The sequence below is a fragment of the Diospyros lotus genome, chromosome 2 (assembly GCF_014633365.1).
Source record: "Diospyros lotus cultivar Yz01 chromosome 2, ASM1463336v1, whole genome shotgun sequence".
NCBI classification, from domain to species: Eukaryota; Viridiplantae; Streptophyta; class Magnoliopsida; order Ericales; family Ebenaceae; genus Diospyros; species Diospyros lotus.
In genome coordinates this window covers 1,118,492-1,135,684 of record NC_068339.1, presented here as the reverse complement: position 1 = coordinate 1,135,684, position 17,193 = coordinate 1,118,492, and the positions used below count along the sequence as shown (strand labels likewise).

Below are 17,193 nucleotides of genomic sequence, written 5' to 3'. Positions count from 1 at the left end.
ATTTTAATTTTTTTTTTACTATCAAATGTTCCCCGAAAGCCAGCTTTCGGGAACCCAGCGTTTCCCGAAAGCTAGCTTTTGGAGAAGTTTTTTTTTATTTTAATTAAATTTTTTATTATAATAAAATAAAATAAAAAATATAAATAAATAAATTCTTTTTAAAAAGATACATATATCTTATTAGTTGAATTTATTTAATAAATAAATTAGTTAATTCTTTTAAAAATATACATCTATCTTTAAATAAATTAAATTAGTTAATTCTTTTTAAAAATAAATTAGTTGAATTTATTTAATAAATTATTTTTAAAAAGATACATATATCTCTAAATAAATTCAACTAATTTTAAGTATATGTATCTTTAAGTAATTTAATAAGATAAATTAACTAATTTTAAATTTTTTTGAGTATCAAAACTTTAACTCATGATGATTTAAAATTTAAAATTAGTTAAAAAAATTATAATTAGTTAATTTATAATTATTTAAAATATAGCTATTTAAAAATAATTTATTTATTTATATTTTTTAATTTAATTTTATTATAATAAATTATCTGTGTGTGTGTTTGTATATATATATACATATTTGTGTGTGTGTTTATCGGGAGAGAGAGATGGAGAGATGGGTGTGAGAGAGAAAGAAATGGATATAATGAGAGAGAAAGAGAGATGGAGTGATTGTGCAGAGTAAAAAAGGAAGGAAGATGATATGGTGGGGTGACAGAAGGGTAAAATATGATTTTTAAAAAATAATGAAAAATTTTGGCGGGGAAAGGTTGCGAAGAGTAAAACTCTCGCTGTGAATAGAATTTCCTGATATATATATATATATATTTTGTTAACGCACCATCACTAGCGCCTCCTATTGTTCGGTCCCATAATTTCAATAAGAGAGGTAAATTAAGGAATTCAGCAGGCAAATTCGACCTCTAGCATAACCGCAAATGTGAGGGCGGTAAATATTTTTCATTTTTTAGATGGCTTTTTACTGTTGAACTATATCCTAATTAAAGCTCGAACACGAAATCTGAGAACTCAAAGAACAACACACCTGTACATTTTTTTCTTTACTAATTAATTAATTTATGCATGGACCAAATCATGACATTTTTACTTTTTAAAAAAAATAAAAAGTTAAATGTAATTTTCTAAAGTTAGCGGTGAGGTTTGTGTAATATAGGGTCTAGGGTTTGTGTAATTTACCCAATAATAATAAATACATTAACACCGCTACTGACACGCAAGTACTCGTTAGAATGGACTAGGGTTTTGCGCAGACAGAGGGAGAGGGAGAGGGAGGGAGGAAATGGCGACGTGGGGAGAAGAGTACAGATGCATGCGGATAGTAGACGCCATAGCTTCGATCAACCAGAAAGTCAATATCATTGGAGTTGTCCTGGAGACCGGTATCCCAAAGCAGTCAAAGGGCACTGGTAAACCCCTCCCTTCTCTTTCTCGAAAAAAAAGGGTAAGCTAGACAGGCTGTTAATCCAATATCAGACAGATAATAGATGATTTTGTTCCTTTATTTGAGATTTCGATGCCATTCAACGACACCACCGTCGCCAGCGTTCTTCCGTAATCCCGGAACGAAGGCGTGCTACCCCTCCTTCTTTGAACCATGGTCTAGCATTTCGTTCAACTCGCTATTATAGCCAAATCTCGATTGCTGCCAATATTTGGTTCCCCTTCTTCTCTGTATCTGATCCTTTGGGTGAACTAGTTTTACTCTTGTCAAACGTTGAAAAATAGAAGAGCTACGAATAGGCCCTCTTTTAGTAGTTTTCCCGTACTGTTAACGGAGACCCCACGAAATGTGTCTAAGAGCTGCAAAAGAGGAACAACAATTGCAGAGAGACGTATTTGTGGTGTGTGTGCTGGTTGAATGAGGTTGAGATTGCGCGCGCGCGTTGATTGGGATGGTTCTAGATTCGTTGGGACGATGTGTGGAGTGTTTTTTGGGCTGGGATTTAAAGGGGAGACAAAAACAGAGAGATAAAGTGGGAAGAGAGAGACCAAGAGAGGAGAAAGACCGAGAGAATGGGTACAGTAACAGAAATTGGGAAAGAAAGGCAAACGTAGAGATTGAGATAAAGAAAAGGGAGAGAGTACAGATATGAAGAGAGGGCTGCGGGGGAATAGAGAGAAATTGGGCGAGAGGGTTGCAGTGGTACTGAGAAGACCAGAAGGCAACAGGGAAGGAGGAGAAGAAGGAACGATGAAAAGGAAGGATAGGAACACAGAAATGAGTTGAAATGCATAGAGAGAAACAGAGATTCACAAAGAGAACAAGAAAAAAAAATTCAGGAGGAGCACACGTTTCATTGCTGGGCTTCAGGTGAGCCACCACATTCAATCTTTGATCAAGTTTTTAACCGGGCTATGGTTGCCTATAAAGCTTCAAATGGTGCCATAGAGTCTATGTGATGTGGTCTACTAGCAGGCCTTCATTGCAGCGAAGGCTCAACTGCCAACAGATGTGTATTATTGAGGCTCCATTGTGACCATTAACTGCGGTTGATGGCCCTATGGCCTTTGCCTCTCTTGGGTTCTTGGGTGGCAGCAGCTGGACCTTGGTGGACAAGCTGACAAAGGAGAAAAGGGGCTTCTAAGCCTTAGGGTTGACCTGGTGAAGTTGAATTTACCTGAAGCCAACCCAACCCACCCAAACCAGTCAATATGGGTTTGGATTGGCCAAAAACTAAAGCCTGGCTTAGATATCCAAAATTAACCAAAATTTTAAAGTAATTTTAACAAAAAATCCAAAATAATCACAGCATGCTTTTTATGATTCATTTTAGGCCTAATTTTAGCAACGACAGATTTTCTATGGATATGACATGAGTAACATGAATCAGGTTAAGGGGGTTCCCTAGGATTCATGTTAAACAGAAATAAGGTGAGTGGTTATTTTTGTTGATCACGTCTTGTAAACTTACATCTGTGCATTGTTTGTATGGATTGTTTTCTTGTGTTACTATGTTCTCAATTATAGTTTATGCCATATGAAGAAATATTAGGGTAAACTACACTGACATGCCCTGAGATTAGGTGTGGGGGAGATCTCCCCAATTTTTAGAAGTTTCAGCAACCTCCTTGAGGTTTTAAAGCACAACAATTTATTGACTTGATGAATCTGGACAATAAGGTTGTCTGTATTTCAACCTATACTGAACAATATTTTCACTGGCAATGATGACAAAAAGGCCGGACTTACGGCTGCTCTCTAATAGATGTAGTAGATTGATGAAACAGTCTTTAAGGTATATTCTGAGCCAGTTGATGGGGCGTCTTACATCTTATATTGATTTGATGCCATACATTTCTTTATGCTTTTAAAGATCACTTGAAAGGATTTTTGCAATTGTTTTCTGCTTGACCCCTTTCTCTGACTGTTCAAGTTGAGAATTTTTTTGGAGGTATTTTACATCTTTGTGAGACCTTAGTATTTTGTCCCTTGCTTTTATTGTTTTTTGAGCATAAATAATTTTTCCCTAGTTTCACTTTTGTATTAAATTCATCATTGTTTTCCTCTTCTTGTTTTCCCTTTAAATGATTAAATTTCTTTGTTGAACAATGATATGATAAACTGCAGATATATAAAGGCTAAATGTGTAGCATATACTTTTTTGATATGTACTGATTGTGATGGTTTTATTTTTCTATTTTTTTCTTATAAAATGGAAAACACATCCGATAGCCAAGCCAAGAAAATGGCAATATATGTATATAGTGTTATTGTTTCTTAAATTTCTCCTTGCACAATCATGGGAACGGTTTATTGCAGTCTTAGAATATTTGCCTAGGTTAAACCAAAAATCATCAGGATATCAGGGAAAAAGGTGGGTAAAAAGTATTTTGGTTTATATTGTGTGTTTTTGACCTTTAATTAAGTATTATTGTAAGTTTAGTCCAGTCAGAATATGATTGTGTTTTACGAGAAACTTTTAAAGCGATTGCATTTCTGAGCCGAACTTGGACCATCTACAAGTGAAAGCATTTATGAGCCAAAACTAAGTCCATTGGGAGTTTTTTTTTCTCTCTCTCTCTAAAATATCATAAAGAACTCGATCATTTAGTTGATTGGATTAGATGAATAATTGATTATCACATAGAAACTACTTTTAGAAGATATTCGCACTGATTGTTTCAATAGAAATGAGAACTCTGACACTGTTTTAGCTTACAAATTAAGAAATTTTCATTTCCTTTTCTGCTACACCTGTTACTTGCTTCAGCTGAGTAGGCATGTTTTATGTGCTTTTCATGTTGGTGGGTGCAAAGCTGGAATGTCTCTTTTCCTTTCCCTATGTTGGCATCACTTAGATCATACATTGCCAAGGTTCTTCCATTACTCTGACGTCATGAAAAGTAGGCCAACTAATGCATTAATACAATTTATCAACAAAAAAAAAAAAAATCATTAAGAAAGTGATTTCGTATAGCCAGGAGGCATTGGTGGAATGGCAGAAAAAAATGGGAAGAAGGAATGCAAGGCAGAGATTATGAGAACTGACTTGTTCCTCATAATTTTCAACTGCAAACATGGCCCTCTATAGAGCCTTTGGAGCCGATAATTTTGCTCTTGTAGTCCTTTTTTTTTCTAGTACCATCTTTGGAAGAAGGATCTTCTAGTAAACCCAAGGAATTGACGTCAAGTTTTGCTTCCTAAGGTAGGGGTTTGAATTTTAGATTTGTAAAGGTGTTCATGTGGCCCCCAATAATGTATTTTTTTCATTTTTTATTGTAACGACTCACTGCATCATAAATCTTTCATTGTTTTAAGATCCTTGTGTGATGGGAGAGACAAATTCTAGATTCCTAACCTAAGACAGATGGTAATTCTCAGCTTGCCTGAAGCAATTAAGATTTGCTAAAGTGTAAGGATTCTGCATGGAGATTGCTTTTTTTTTTTTTTGTGTGTGTGTGGAATCTGATAATTCTAATTTTTTTTAATATGTTGCTTGAGTCATCAATTATATATATCCTTCCTTCTTTCCCCCATCCCAACCACCCTTTTTTAAATACATCACTTCTGTCTTGTGTTAAACAATGGAGTTTGAAACATAGTAGATTATAAAAGGGCTAATATTATAAGGTGTCTTATATGATATCCTCTCTGGAAAAATAGAAAGGATATTAGATTAAATGCACTTTATATGCTCATATTGGCTTTGAATTATCAAGATCAGATTTATGAACTCCTATTCATGTTTGGTTATTAAGTCTTGATGATTTTTTTTTTTGCAGATTGTTTTGTTACAATGAAAATAGTTGATGAATCATGTTCAAACCCTGGAATGTCTCTTACCATGTTTGCTGCAAAAATGGAACAGCTCCCACTTGTTGAGTCATCTGGAGATATCATTCATCTATGTCGGATTGTGGTATGTGCTAATTGCTGATGTTTTGATTTGAATTATTTTTGTTTGGTTGTTTTTTTGGATTTTATTGAGATCCCTACATTTTTATTTTGTTATCAGTCTATATGGTTCAATCTTCATGATGACTATGTTACATGATTTGGATTTTGGTTGTTGCTATATGCTTCTTTGCATGGATATTGCTGCTGTATGATTTGAAAATAAAATGAAAATGTTTTGCTAAATTTGTATCTTAAAAAATTCCTTCTAGATTTGTGATATTTTGATTTTTTAATTTTTAGCCTTTTACTTTCACTTTGACATTTTAGATTTTGTTCTTCCATATTCAACTGAGACCTCCATTTGGTAGTTGAAGGCCATGTTGGCCTTCACCTTGTTCTTTGTGACGCCCTTGCTCCCACCTCCGAGGTGACACCATAACTCGCAGTTACAACCACGACCATTGGTCAAATTTGAAGGTTGGCTATGCCCTCAATAGGTTTGGGCACCCTGGGTGGGATCCAGGTTTCATTGCCTTCACTCGCCGAGAACTTGAGTCCCAAAAGAAAAATAGGCAGTAGGGGGCATTCAAATCTCGGTTGGGCAACACGCTTGGAATCTCAAAGTTGTTACAGAGGCATGATGAGATCATGGGAGCAAAACCTACATAAAACCAATTATTTTCCAGCAAGTAGACAAAGATCCCAACCTTTGCTTAGTACTCGGTCACCTCACACAAACTTTTTACAAACCAAAAATACAACCATATAACCCATGTCCCTTATGACAAAATAAACAATTATACGAAACCTCAACCATTGGCAGCTAGGCTACTCAGAACAAGATACCATCTTGGCCTAACATGGGCCTTCATCTACGTCCAATGGTGATGCATCCACCACCACCGCCTTTCCCTTGCTGGGTCCCGACCTATTTGTAAGGTTAGCTGGGGGGGGGGAGTCCTAAGACTCAGTAAAAATAATATGTAAAACAGCAAATCATAGCTCATGACAATCACAGAAAAACATGGAATAAATCATGCATGCAGGCTTGTCCAGCTCATCCATCCCGGACTCTTGGTGGCCCCATATGATTTTCCTTGGACCCTAACACGAGCTCTGTTTCGTCCCCAAAATCCATAGCCTCATGTCTAGGCACTCCCCTATCATCATATGCTAGTCATGATAATGCAATTTGTACAAAAAACATATTAACCCTTACCGAACTTGCTTCTGGCTTTTTATAATCTCCTTGATGTTCCTTAAATCTTCTAAAGCAACAGGATTGCTGACATCACAGCTCAAGACTCCCCTAGCAAGGCATAATAGATAATAGGTAAAAGGAACTATTACAATATCAACTTCAACCCAAACTCAAGACTTTTCTCACTTACCTTGCTCCTTAGCTCACGCTGCCTTCTTTTTTTTAATCCCTCCTTTAAGTTCATGCTGGCTTTTCCTTTCTAATTTCTCCTTACCTTCTTCCATATTTATACAGGTGATTTTCTGTGGAAGCTATAATGAAATCATAGCCTATTTCCCCTAGCTTCAGCCTATTGATTAATTTCTAGCCACAAACCCACTGATTAATTTCTAGCCACAAACCCACTGATTTCCTCAACCCAAGATTCCATCATTTTGTGCACTTAATCTCACATGGCTGGAACAGCTTCGCGTGTTGGAAACCAAGGCTAGCGGCAGACAATGGCAGAGCACCCCAGCGGCCAACACGTGGCACCAGCAAGGCAGCAGCATGGCCAATGTGTGGCGCCCCCAAACAGCGCCGTTTCGGCCCCCATCGCTGGAAATTAATTCCAGCATTCTCCTCCCCAAGGTTCAAACCCACGCCACCTGCCAACCGGGACTCCTTGCGCCTGTGTGACCACCAGGCTGAAGGCTCCCTCACTTATATATATGCAATGATTAATTTTATACTAATTCAACTCCCAGTTTCCAGAATTACTCTTAAACCCCGGAATTTCAAAAAACTCTCAATCACCTCTCCATTCAAAACACAATAATTTTAATTTCCTCCATGAAATTCCTCAAATCACCAATAAATCACAAAAAAATCATTTCAAATACAGAAATTAATTTATTTCCCAAAATACTGGGATGTTACATTCTTCTTGCCCATTATGCTGTTCCTTTATCAATTTACTTTTTTGGACTGTTTTTTCCCTTTAAATGGGAACTGTGTACGCATAGGAGAAGCAATGTTACCACGATCCTCTTGTATTCAAAGGTTGCACTTCATATGCATTCTTCCTCTACTGAAATCTTTGGCTTGTACTTGTTTAAAAAGAAAGAATGAAAGAAAACAAAAAAGTCATACAAGTTATTAAGCTTTTTTCTTTTACATATTTATAATCTACCTTCTTCATTAGCCTATCCAAATGCTGAAAGATGATCAGATGAACTATATCTGATTTTTTTTAGAAGTAAAATTGCTGCAATATATAAGAATTAACATAAAAATACAAAGTTTTCGTGTCAAGTTATTAGCATGACATATTTACTTGTATTTTCCAGGAGAAAAACTTATGACCTGATTCAATCTCCTCTTTATCTTTTCTTCTGTAGAAAACAAGCATTTTATGTCTGCACTATCTAATAGAAAGATAGGCACAGTTAGCATTCCTGGGGACAATTTATATGCATTTGAGGCCCTATGTTTGTGTAATGTAGTTCTCTTATGTGGTTGCAAAGTTCCTTTTTGAGAAAATTTGTGCTGGTATGTGAGCCACCACTTGGTAACTATGCACACCAGTTGCTTTGGTCTCATGGAGAACTATTAGGCAGGTATGGTACATATGTGCCAAGTCTCATGTCCACATTGAATAATGAACAGAATCTTTGCTTATTGCTCCGAGTACTGAACAGGTTACTTCTGCTTAACTTTGTTGTGGATTTACTTATATTATCAAATGCCTAAGACATTGACCTAGTCTTCATCGCTTGTTCTTTTAGGACTTGATTTCCACCTTGTTTATGGAGAAAGACACTGTGCAGGAACTTTGTTTCAAATTATTGGTATTTAGTTGTTTGGTTCCATTCAACCATTTTGGATTATGTAAGCTGTTCTGGTATCGGCATTGAAGCCTACTCCTCATTGGTTATTAGAGTCCCTTTTGACAGAATGTTTAGTGGATAGCTATTTTCGTGCTTGAGGTCTCAAGAGGTAGTATAAAGGAAAGGAATTAATGATTCAATTTTGCTATTGTTTTATGTTGCATGAGTCTATATAAGTTACTTAGAGGTTAGCAAACCTGATCTATGAATGGTGAGCATGAAAATTTTATTAAAATTTTGAGTACTGGCAATAGATATTGTGGAATGGAAAACATGATTCTTGTGTCTGGCCTTAAATTGGCAGGGGCTTCTTGAGTTTGATTTTGAAATTGAGTGAAAATTACTGAAATATAGTTTCTGTCTTTATATTATGCAACCCTGTCTGGTAATGCCCTTTTTGTACTTAGAATTATGAGAAGGGCATAGGTTCCCCATTGATTTAGCTAGTTAGTACAATGGGTTTAACACTTGCCAATTTACTAGTTAATTCGTAGTTCATTATTAAGTTATTTGATTGCCGAGCAGAAATATTTAAATGTTCTGTGATTTGTGGAGTCTTCAGACAAAGCATATCTATGCTGCAAAATACATTAGAAAATGGACATACTGAATGGAAGTAGAGAACCTTTTGACTTTCTATATCAGATTGCCTCTCGCTTGACCGTGGCCTTGATATGTGAAAATTCCTTTATAAATATTAAAAAAGCAGTGAAAGTGACATTCTGGTCCCAGGCTTTAGCAAAACCAGTTGCCACTTGCTCAATCTTACCGGTCGGAGGCCCTTTTCTGTGAAGGGACAAAATTTGCCTAATTGGCATGAGCATAAATTGGGCAGCTTATTCACCTAGCAAAGAGGGTAATTAGGTCAGGTTTGAATGGTGTAGAATTGTTGAGTTGAAGATAATGACATATTTCTTTTGCCATCAATGTGCCATGAAATATGCTCTTGGAGGATCTGTGATTGGCAACTACATGATCATAGTTGAGGAGACTCATTAAATTTTTCAATCAAATTAGTTAGCATATTGAGATTTGGAGGAAATTGATTTTACTAATTTGTCAAGTTTATTACTCACTGGGTCTAAAAGTCTAATAACTTTGAAGTCAATTGATGAATGTTGGGATTGCATCCATGTCTCTTGTGAAGAATGAACCTGTATTTATATGTGTTGCATTACCTTGTAGATTTTATAGTGTATTTTTGGTTTGATTGTAGTATTTTCTGTGATTGAAGAAATTAAGAGGTATCTATTGTTTGATATTTACTGTAGCTGTTAATTGTTATTAACAGGTACATCTTTGTGCAGATAAAATTTCATAATGGGCAGGTACATGGGGTTTTTCACAAAAAGTTCTCGTCATTTGCTCTGTTCAAGGGAAAACATGGTGCAAGCTTTATCCCTTACCAAGTATGGCCAAGTTTCAAACCCAGAGACCAAGACAAGAAGTTTATAGTGGCTCTGAGACAGTTGTTGGTTGATTATGAGCTTGCTGGAGGTATGTATTGAATCATTCTTATTAATTATTTCCATTGATTCTTTGACAAAATCTACTTTTGAAATGTATGAGTTATGACTTTTGTGAATGAATTCGTGTCCAAAATCATTGACACAATAAGCTTTGCTAGTTCTTCACTTTTCATGTTTGATTTTTTGTCAAAAATTTCTTTTTCTGTTTCTGTCAATTCAGATCTTTATGTAATAATATGAAATGAATCCTATGACTATGTTACATCTGGATTAGCCCATGCTCTTCTGGGCTTCAGACCAGATTGGTGTTATGCTGTATATGCCTTAGGAATAATGAAACTAAATGTTAAATACGAAATAGGCACAAAACCCCTGATGTGAAGAAATCATAGTAATACCTTTTTTAGTGGTACATAATTTCATGAATGCCTCAAAGATTATGACAAGTATCTCAAATACATTTTGGATGCCCATGTTTCCTGGAGAGAATTCCTGGTGCTCTTTATGAAAGCCATTGAATGTTCTATTGGTTAGCTTAGGCAGCCTTTTAACAAATGCATATAAAGGGACTTTTTTGAGCCGATGAGGAAAAATCTTCACCTCATATTTCCTTTAATCAGGAGATCCATGACTACTGGTCTATCTTGAAATGAATGGTTGAAGCCTTTGTGGGTTATAACTTTGCACGTTGTTGACTATAAAGGAATTTGATTTATATCTTCCTAAGATATTTCGCCATTCAGGCTGATAAAGCTTGGTGCTAATCCATATGATATCATCCAATGCATTTAGAAGTGAATGACATGTTACCTTTGAGAAGGGAGGAGGGGCTGTGTGCTATAAATTTTCTCACATACAAATTAGATGTTAGAAGAGAGGTATCAAGCCAATATAATGAAGAAAAGAACCAAAAAAAACTGGCACGGCCTATGATAAAAATCTCATCAACTAATATCAAAAAAGGCTCTGGGGACAAGACAGTTCTCCAGAAATTGATAGAACAGGAAAATTGTTCCTATAATATAAAAGATCTGATTCTAGTCACTTCAAAGCTATCAAATTTATTTCACAGCAAGTATGCACATGACAGAAAAATGAATCATTTGCCAATACCAGTCTCCAACTAGTGCAAGCCCAAATCCAAAGGCTTAATCACTGGAACTGTCACCATTCACAGGACACCAAAAAGAGAAAAAACTTACTCCAGATAAAAGCTCATCACCAGCCAGATGTAGGAACACATACTCCAGATATCTCTAATCATGGTAAAGTGTATCAGAAATGATTAATTGATCTGCTGTCACTGTTGTATGGATAACAACAATCAGTCACTACCTTCATTCCTCAGATTATTGGAAATAGGAATGGATCTAAGGAAAGAAATTCAGATGAAGAAATCTGCTTGGCATGTGCATTTAACGTATATCAAAATTTCCTCAGAGCACCAATCTATCTACCTTTGCTATGCAGATCTTCAATAAAGGAGTTAACCATGAAGGCTCCTCTACCTGACAGAAACCACTCTCATCTGTCTTCCCTGTGCCACACTGAAGAGGAAGAATAAAAATGATTATAAAATTTAATTACAAAGTTCACTTCCCAATACTGCAAAGGCTAAACAAAAAGCCAAAATGAAAATGAAAACACTCACTAATTGATCACTAAGTGATCTATAACCCCAAATATCATGCCAGAAACAAGCCTAGAATCACTGCTAAAGTTCACACACTTAAAAAGTACTAAACAGAGTCAACACATGCTCTTGTGATGCCCCTCCAAAGTGCTACATCGTAGGGAGGGGTTGTCGTATGTGAGTATAATAATGGAATATGCATCCAGAAGTTCGATTGGGTATGTGGAAACTAGGAAATTAATGGTTGTAGTTTTTTTGGTATCTGTAAATTCAATAGGGTACATGGAAACTAGGTAATTGAGATTGCATTTTTCCCCCCATCCTTTATGCTTACTTTCATGTCATTTTCAAAGAAATTTCCAACTATGCTTTTCCCTGAATCCATTTCCTCACTAGGGTCAAATAAATCTCTGTCGTTGAAAGAGCTCAGAGTAGGACGAGACCTGAGTTTATTATGCAAGGTAAGGGCCCATCTTTGAGTAACTTTTATTTTATATAGTTAGTTGATTGAACTCTACTTGCTAAAGAAATGTGAAGTTTTGTCTATTTCTTTCTGGCTTGTCATACCCCTTGGGGTTATAGTTGTGATGGTAGAAACAGAACTTATCATGTTTTACATGTTGCAGCTTATTCTAACAATCTGTTTATTCTTATATTTTCAATACTTTTTCGATGTGGAGGTTCTTCAAATCTGTGAAGTTGAAAATAAGCCGTTGTTGCTTATTTGGGATGGAACTGACACCCCACCGGCTACAATTCAGTCAAAGTAAGTTCTTATGATATATTTTTCTTTTCTTTTAAAAAACTCGTTAGTTTCTAATTATTTTTCTAGTTTTTTAATTCCAAGTTTTGATTGCACAAGACTGAAGCCGTTTGGATTTTTTAATGGTGGTAGATGGATGATGGTGGTGATCTTGAGAATATGATGGACTAAGGCAGGCAACCGTGATAATTAAAAAAATGTTGATACAATAATTCAAATTGCGTAAATTATTTTTTAAAGACTAAGTACTCAAAATAATACATTTATTAATTTTTGAAGAGTGAATGGAACTAATAACAATTGGAATATTGGGAAAAAAGAAGAAGAAGAGATTTTAAGAGTAAAAACTTAGACAATTATTAAGTGATTTGAGAGAATCAAAGAACTGGGACTGTGACTTGTGTGAGGCTTTGAGAGAATTGAGACAGTCTGGGGGAAGTTTTGAACAAGGAGGGGCAATGCCAATATTGGATGGAATTATGTAGGCATGGCCTGAGGCCGTGTCAGGTTTGGTCTCCCTTGCTTCAACTGTTTTTGCAAAACTCTCTAATTTTGCACAATTAAATGCCACCATCATAAAAACACCTTGTTCTCTCTTAAATCTTTGAAGCATGCCTCATTGATTTGTTTTATCTTCTATTCTGCACAACTTTCTCTGCATCAAGAGTAAAATACAAATTCATAGGACTCTTTTATTTTGCACTCTTTATGGCAAGTCAGTTATTAGTTTGGAAGTTAAAGCCCCATTTCCATGAGTACTACTTCAATCTTCTCTTAAAGCCCCACCTTCTTAGTTTGGGAAGTTTATTTTTGCACTACCTTTTTTGGCCTTTTTTTACATGTATTTTTTTATTTCTTCATGAACATGAGGTGGATTTTATGAACATATTATTTTTGTTATTCAAATTTTGTTAAAGGGTGACCCAGTGCATGAGGTCCCCGCTTTGTGAGGGTTGGGGGAAACATGTTTGTACACATCCTTCCCCGTGGCTTTTCTTGCAAATATTCTGTTGCACAAGTTCAATTCATGAACCTTCCAATAGCTAATGCCAACGTTTTCGTGCTGGATTTTCTTGAGTAAGTGGAAGACCTAGATTTTCAACACTAACAATGTAACTCAAACCAACTGTTATAAAAAAAAATAATTTCATAATTGAATGAAAAATAAGTGATAGACATGCTCCCAATGATGTCAAATTTAAAACATATTAGGTACAAATAAAGGATTAGCCTATTTTTCGGCCATTCTTTTCAGAATTTATTGCCACTTATCGAAAGAAGAAAAAAGAGAGTTAATGGAAATTTTCTCAGTGCACATTTACGCAATTTATTTCTATTGCCATTTGAGCGATGTACAGTGAACTGCTCGTCTTAGCTGGTTTCAGAGATTGGTGTTGTTGACAGCCTGTATTTTGTCCTAGATGGTTTCAGAGATTGGTGGTTAATTGTCATTAGCTCGAGCATATGCATGTAATGAACTGACTAATGGGTAATAAAATGATAACATTCTGATTTGGTTTCTTTTTTGAACTGGCCAGATTACATGAATTTCTCTTGTTTTTCCTGACTAAAATGCTAGCTCACTTTTGGGTTTCTGCCAAATGTTTAGAGCTACTGAAGTAAAACCTGGATAAGGCTTGGCTTCAAACAAACCACAGCTTCTTATCTTTGGTAGTGATTTTACATTGATACTTTAATTCCTATCATGCGGGAATGTTGCATTACTATGTTTTTCTGTAGTTAGAAGGATGTTATGAGGTTTATTATGATAGCTTGATTTTCACCAAGGGCATCATACCTTAGAGCTGTTCCTTTTGTTTATGTTGTTCAAAGACTTGCATATTTTATATCTGTGAATTACAGGTTCTTGATTATTGAATGTATCTGCTTCTGTGAGTAAAGATGTTCTGTTGTTCTAATACTTACATTTTTATATCTTTGAATTACAGGCTAGAAGATGAAATGGAAAACCCACTTCCTTTGCAGGTAGAACCATTTCCCTTACCAAGAGATATTTTATTATCCCTTCCAGATGCTGGAACTGTTTTGAGACTGATTGTTGATGAAGACCATGAGGTGCTTGGCCTGCACTTATTGAAGACTGGTAGGTGGGTGAAATTTGTTGACCTGAATTGTGAACTTCATGCCGGACTCTGGCATGTCAAGCTGATGCCCTATACTAAACTCCGATTTGTGCCGAATGAGGACCCACTCATATTAGAATCTGAAAGGTTATTGCTTCTTTTGGCCAAACAAAGGATAAATATTTACAACCATGCTCCTTGTACATAGAGGACTACACCTTGGACTACACATGCTCAAATGACCAAAATAACCCTCACCCAATTACAAATTTACTCCCCCTTCCCTTAGCCACCTCCTCCCTCCTCTTTCTCTCTTTCCCATGGCCGCCTCCAGTGATATCCTCTCACCGCCTTTGCTTTATGCTGCCTCACCTCTTGTACATCGATCACCACTGCACTCTCCCTCCGTGATAGGGAGGATGCAGCAGCGGTCAGCACGTGAGAGGCAAGGCGGCAAGAGGCGGTCACTGGAGGCAGCCAAGGGGAGGGGAAGTAAATTTGCAATTGGGTGGGGTAGTTTGGTCATTTGTGCGCGTGTGTAGCCCAAAGTGTAGCCCTCTATGTACTAGTAGCATTTTTTAAATATTTATTATGCATACATTTCTAAAAGCTTAGGTGTAATATTTTTTAACCATCTATGGTTCAGGTACTGCGAAAAGCGGTTGTCATCAAAGTTTGGACGGATGCCTTTGTCTAGCACTCCTCTATCTCATACTACAGGTGTTCGATTGTTCTCTCGTCCCTTCCCCTTCAAGTTCTATGTGTGTAGTATCTGTAATGACTTTAAGTTTTATGCATGCTCATGTTTATATTTCATGTTATCTCAGTGACTAATCTTGAGGATGTGCCTTTTGTCACGTTAACGAACATTCTTGCCCATCCACAGGTATTTTCTATACAATCACCCCCCCCCCCCCCCCCCCCCCAAACAAAAAAAAACAAAACCCCTAAGAGGGCAAGCCATGGTAGCAAGGGTAAGTTGCTCCTTTGTGATCGGAAGATCACAGATTTGAGCTGTGAAAATAACCTCTTTGCATAAAAGCAAAGGGGAAGGCTGTGTACGAATGCAACCTTCCCTCAACTTGAAAATGGGGAGTCTTGTGCACAGGGACACCCTTCATCTGTTACTTTGAATCTTTAAGCGGTGTAATTAATGATCATCTGCTGCTAAAAGTTCACTAGAGAGCTATTCTTTTTTTTTTTTTTTAATTTTCTGTTGCTCTCTTGATTTTTTGTATTATTACTTTCTAATACTAATGTGTAATGAATATCCTTTCACCTGGGAGAGGCTAGGTTTGGGTGTCCTACAGGAATTTCCTGGGGTTCTATAAATAAATTTGCAATATGACATGTTATGTGGACATTGTGTTTAAAATTTGAACGTAAATCACAGCGGATAATTTAATTTGAATTGCCATTGAGGGCAAGCGTTGGTAGAAACTGTAAGGCTATTCCTTTGTAGAAACATCATTGCCAAAAAAAATAAAAAGAACAGCAAGGGGAGGGCTTGTGCAAATATGAACTCTCCCCTGACCCTAGCAAAATGGGGAGCACAGATGCCCCCCCCCTGCTATGGAAGCAGAGACGGCTATCTCTTTGGTTTGCCTTGTTGGGGGTAAACTCACATGGTGCATCTTTTTTGGGGAGAGGGGTTTAGAAATGGTAACCTACCAAACATTACCAAATGTCTTTTTGCAGAATTGCGTGCAACTTGACTTCTAGCTTAGTCAATCTGTAATTTCTCAGGCAACAGCTAAATTCAGGTGTGTAGTCCGGGTAATTGCTGCAATTCCATGGCGAATTGAGGATTTCCGCTCGCCCCATGGCACATATCGGATTAGGCTGACACTAGAGGATTCAACTGCCAGACTTCATGCATTTGTATATTCTAAAGATGGGGTAAGCTTGATTATCCTCGATTTAAATTAATAAAGTTCCCGCATGAAGGTCTTCATCCTTAGGCTGTTGTTACCTTTACTACTTTGTCTTTGAATATGTTCTTGCTTTATTTAAAAGATGCATTTTTGCTGTTGATTTTCTTATGTCTCCGGTTGTCCTTTTGAATGTTGATTATACAAAAAGTAAACGTAAAATACAGTGACAAAAATATAGGTTTGGCCTGGAAATATTCCTTGAATTTGGCGGCTCTACAAGCTGCTCAAATATTTTGGCAGGAGCATAGATTTACTGTAATAAAAGAGTAAATGAAAAGCCACTCCTACAGTGTCATTTAGGTGGACGTTTTCTGCTTTTCTAGCACTCTTGCAGTGAATCTTAATTTGATTATTTGTCATCTTTTACTTCCATGCATGAAGGAGACACTTTTTGGTGACTACCCTGCTGCTGTGGACTTGATGACAAAGATGCGGAATTTGTTATTGGGAATTACTGAAAGTAATAACGACACAGAAACCAGAAATCCTCCATGGATTCAGTGCTGCATAAAATCATATTACCGTGACAAAAATGATGCTCTGGGAAGTCGATGTTATCGAATATGTGATACTAAGGTACGGTGCTAAAGAAGTGAAACACCTATATATTTCATTAGGTGCTTTTTGTTGTATTTTGCAAATACATTTCAATGTAAATTCTCTTACGTTTCGCTGCACTAGGCAATGTTTTTGTATCGAGATTGCTTCAAGGCTACTTGTGGCCAAGTTATTTTGTTAAACTCAACAAGCGAGGCAATCAATACTTGTAGTTATTTTACTTTCTGATATATATATATTAGCTTGCACGTACCTGTAGAAAAAGTTTTTTGGCCTAATGGAGAAGTGGATGGCTAAGAGTTGGCGCAGGTGTTTG

At 36.5% G+C, this 17,193-nt stretch overlaps 1 protein-coding gene and 1 non-coding gene across 7 annotated transcripts; both read left to right on the top strand.

The window, feature by feature from the left end:
• Positions 1–1,247: 1,247 nt before the first annotated feature.
• On the top strand, positions 1,248–17,105 carry LOC127793955 (protection of telomeres protein 1b-like). 6 transcript variants are annotated; one of them, XM_052324784.1, is made up of 10 exons: positions 1,248–1,435; positions 5,253–5,389; positions 9,744–9,933; positions 11,935–11,999; positions 12,219–12,304; positions 14,251–14,532; positions 15,032–15,105; positions 15,213–15,271; positions 16,132–16,284; positions 16,701–17,105. In XM_052324784.1, the coding sequence occupies exons 1-10, from the start codon at positions 1,309–1,311 to the stop codon at positions 16,905–16,907; spliced, it is 1,380 nt and encodes a 459-aa protein (XP_052180744.1). In that variant the 5' UTR covers positions 1,248–1,308; the 3' UTR covers positions 16,908–17,105. The 6 variants fall into 6 exon arrangements, with proteins under 6 accessions (XP_052180744.1, XP_052180746.1, XP_052180750.1 ...); XM_052324786.1 differs by having other exon boundaries at positions 1,287–1,435; positions 9,728–9,933; XM_052324790.1 differs by having other exon boundaries at positions 1,322–1,470.
• LOC127796086 (small nucleolar RNA snoR113) lies at positions 3,190–3,281 on the top strand. Its single transcript, XR_008021920.1, has one exon. It is a non-coding gene; the product is annotated as a small nucleolar RNA snoR113 (small nucleolar RNA).
• Positions 17,106–17,193: the final 88 nt, after the last annotated feature.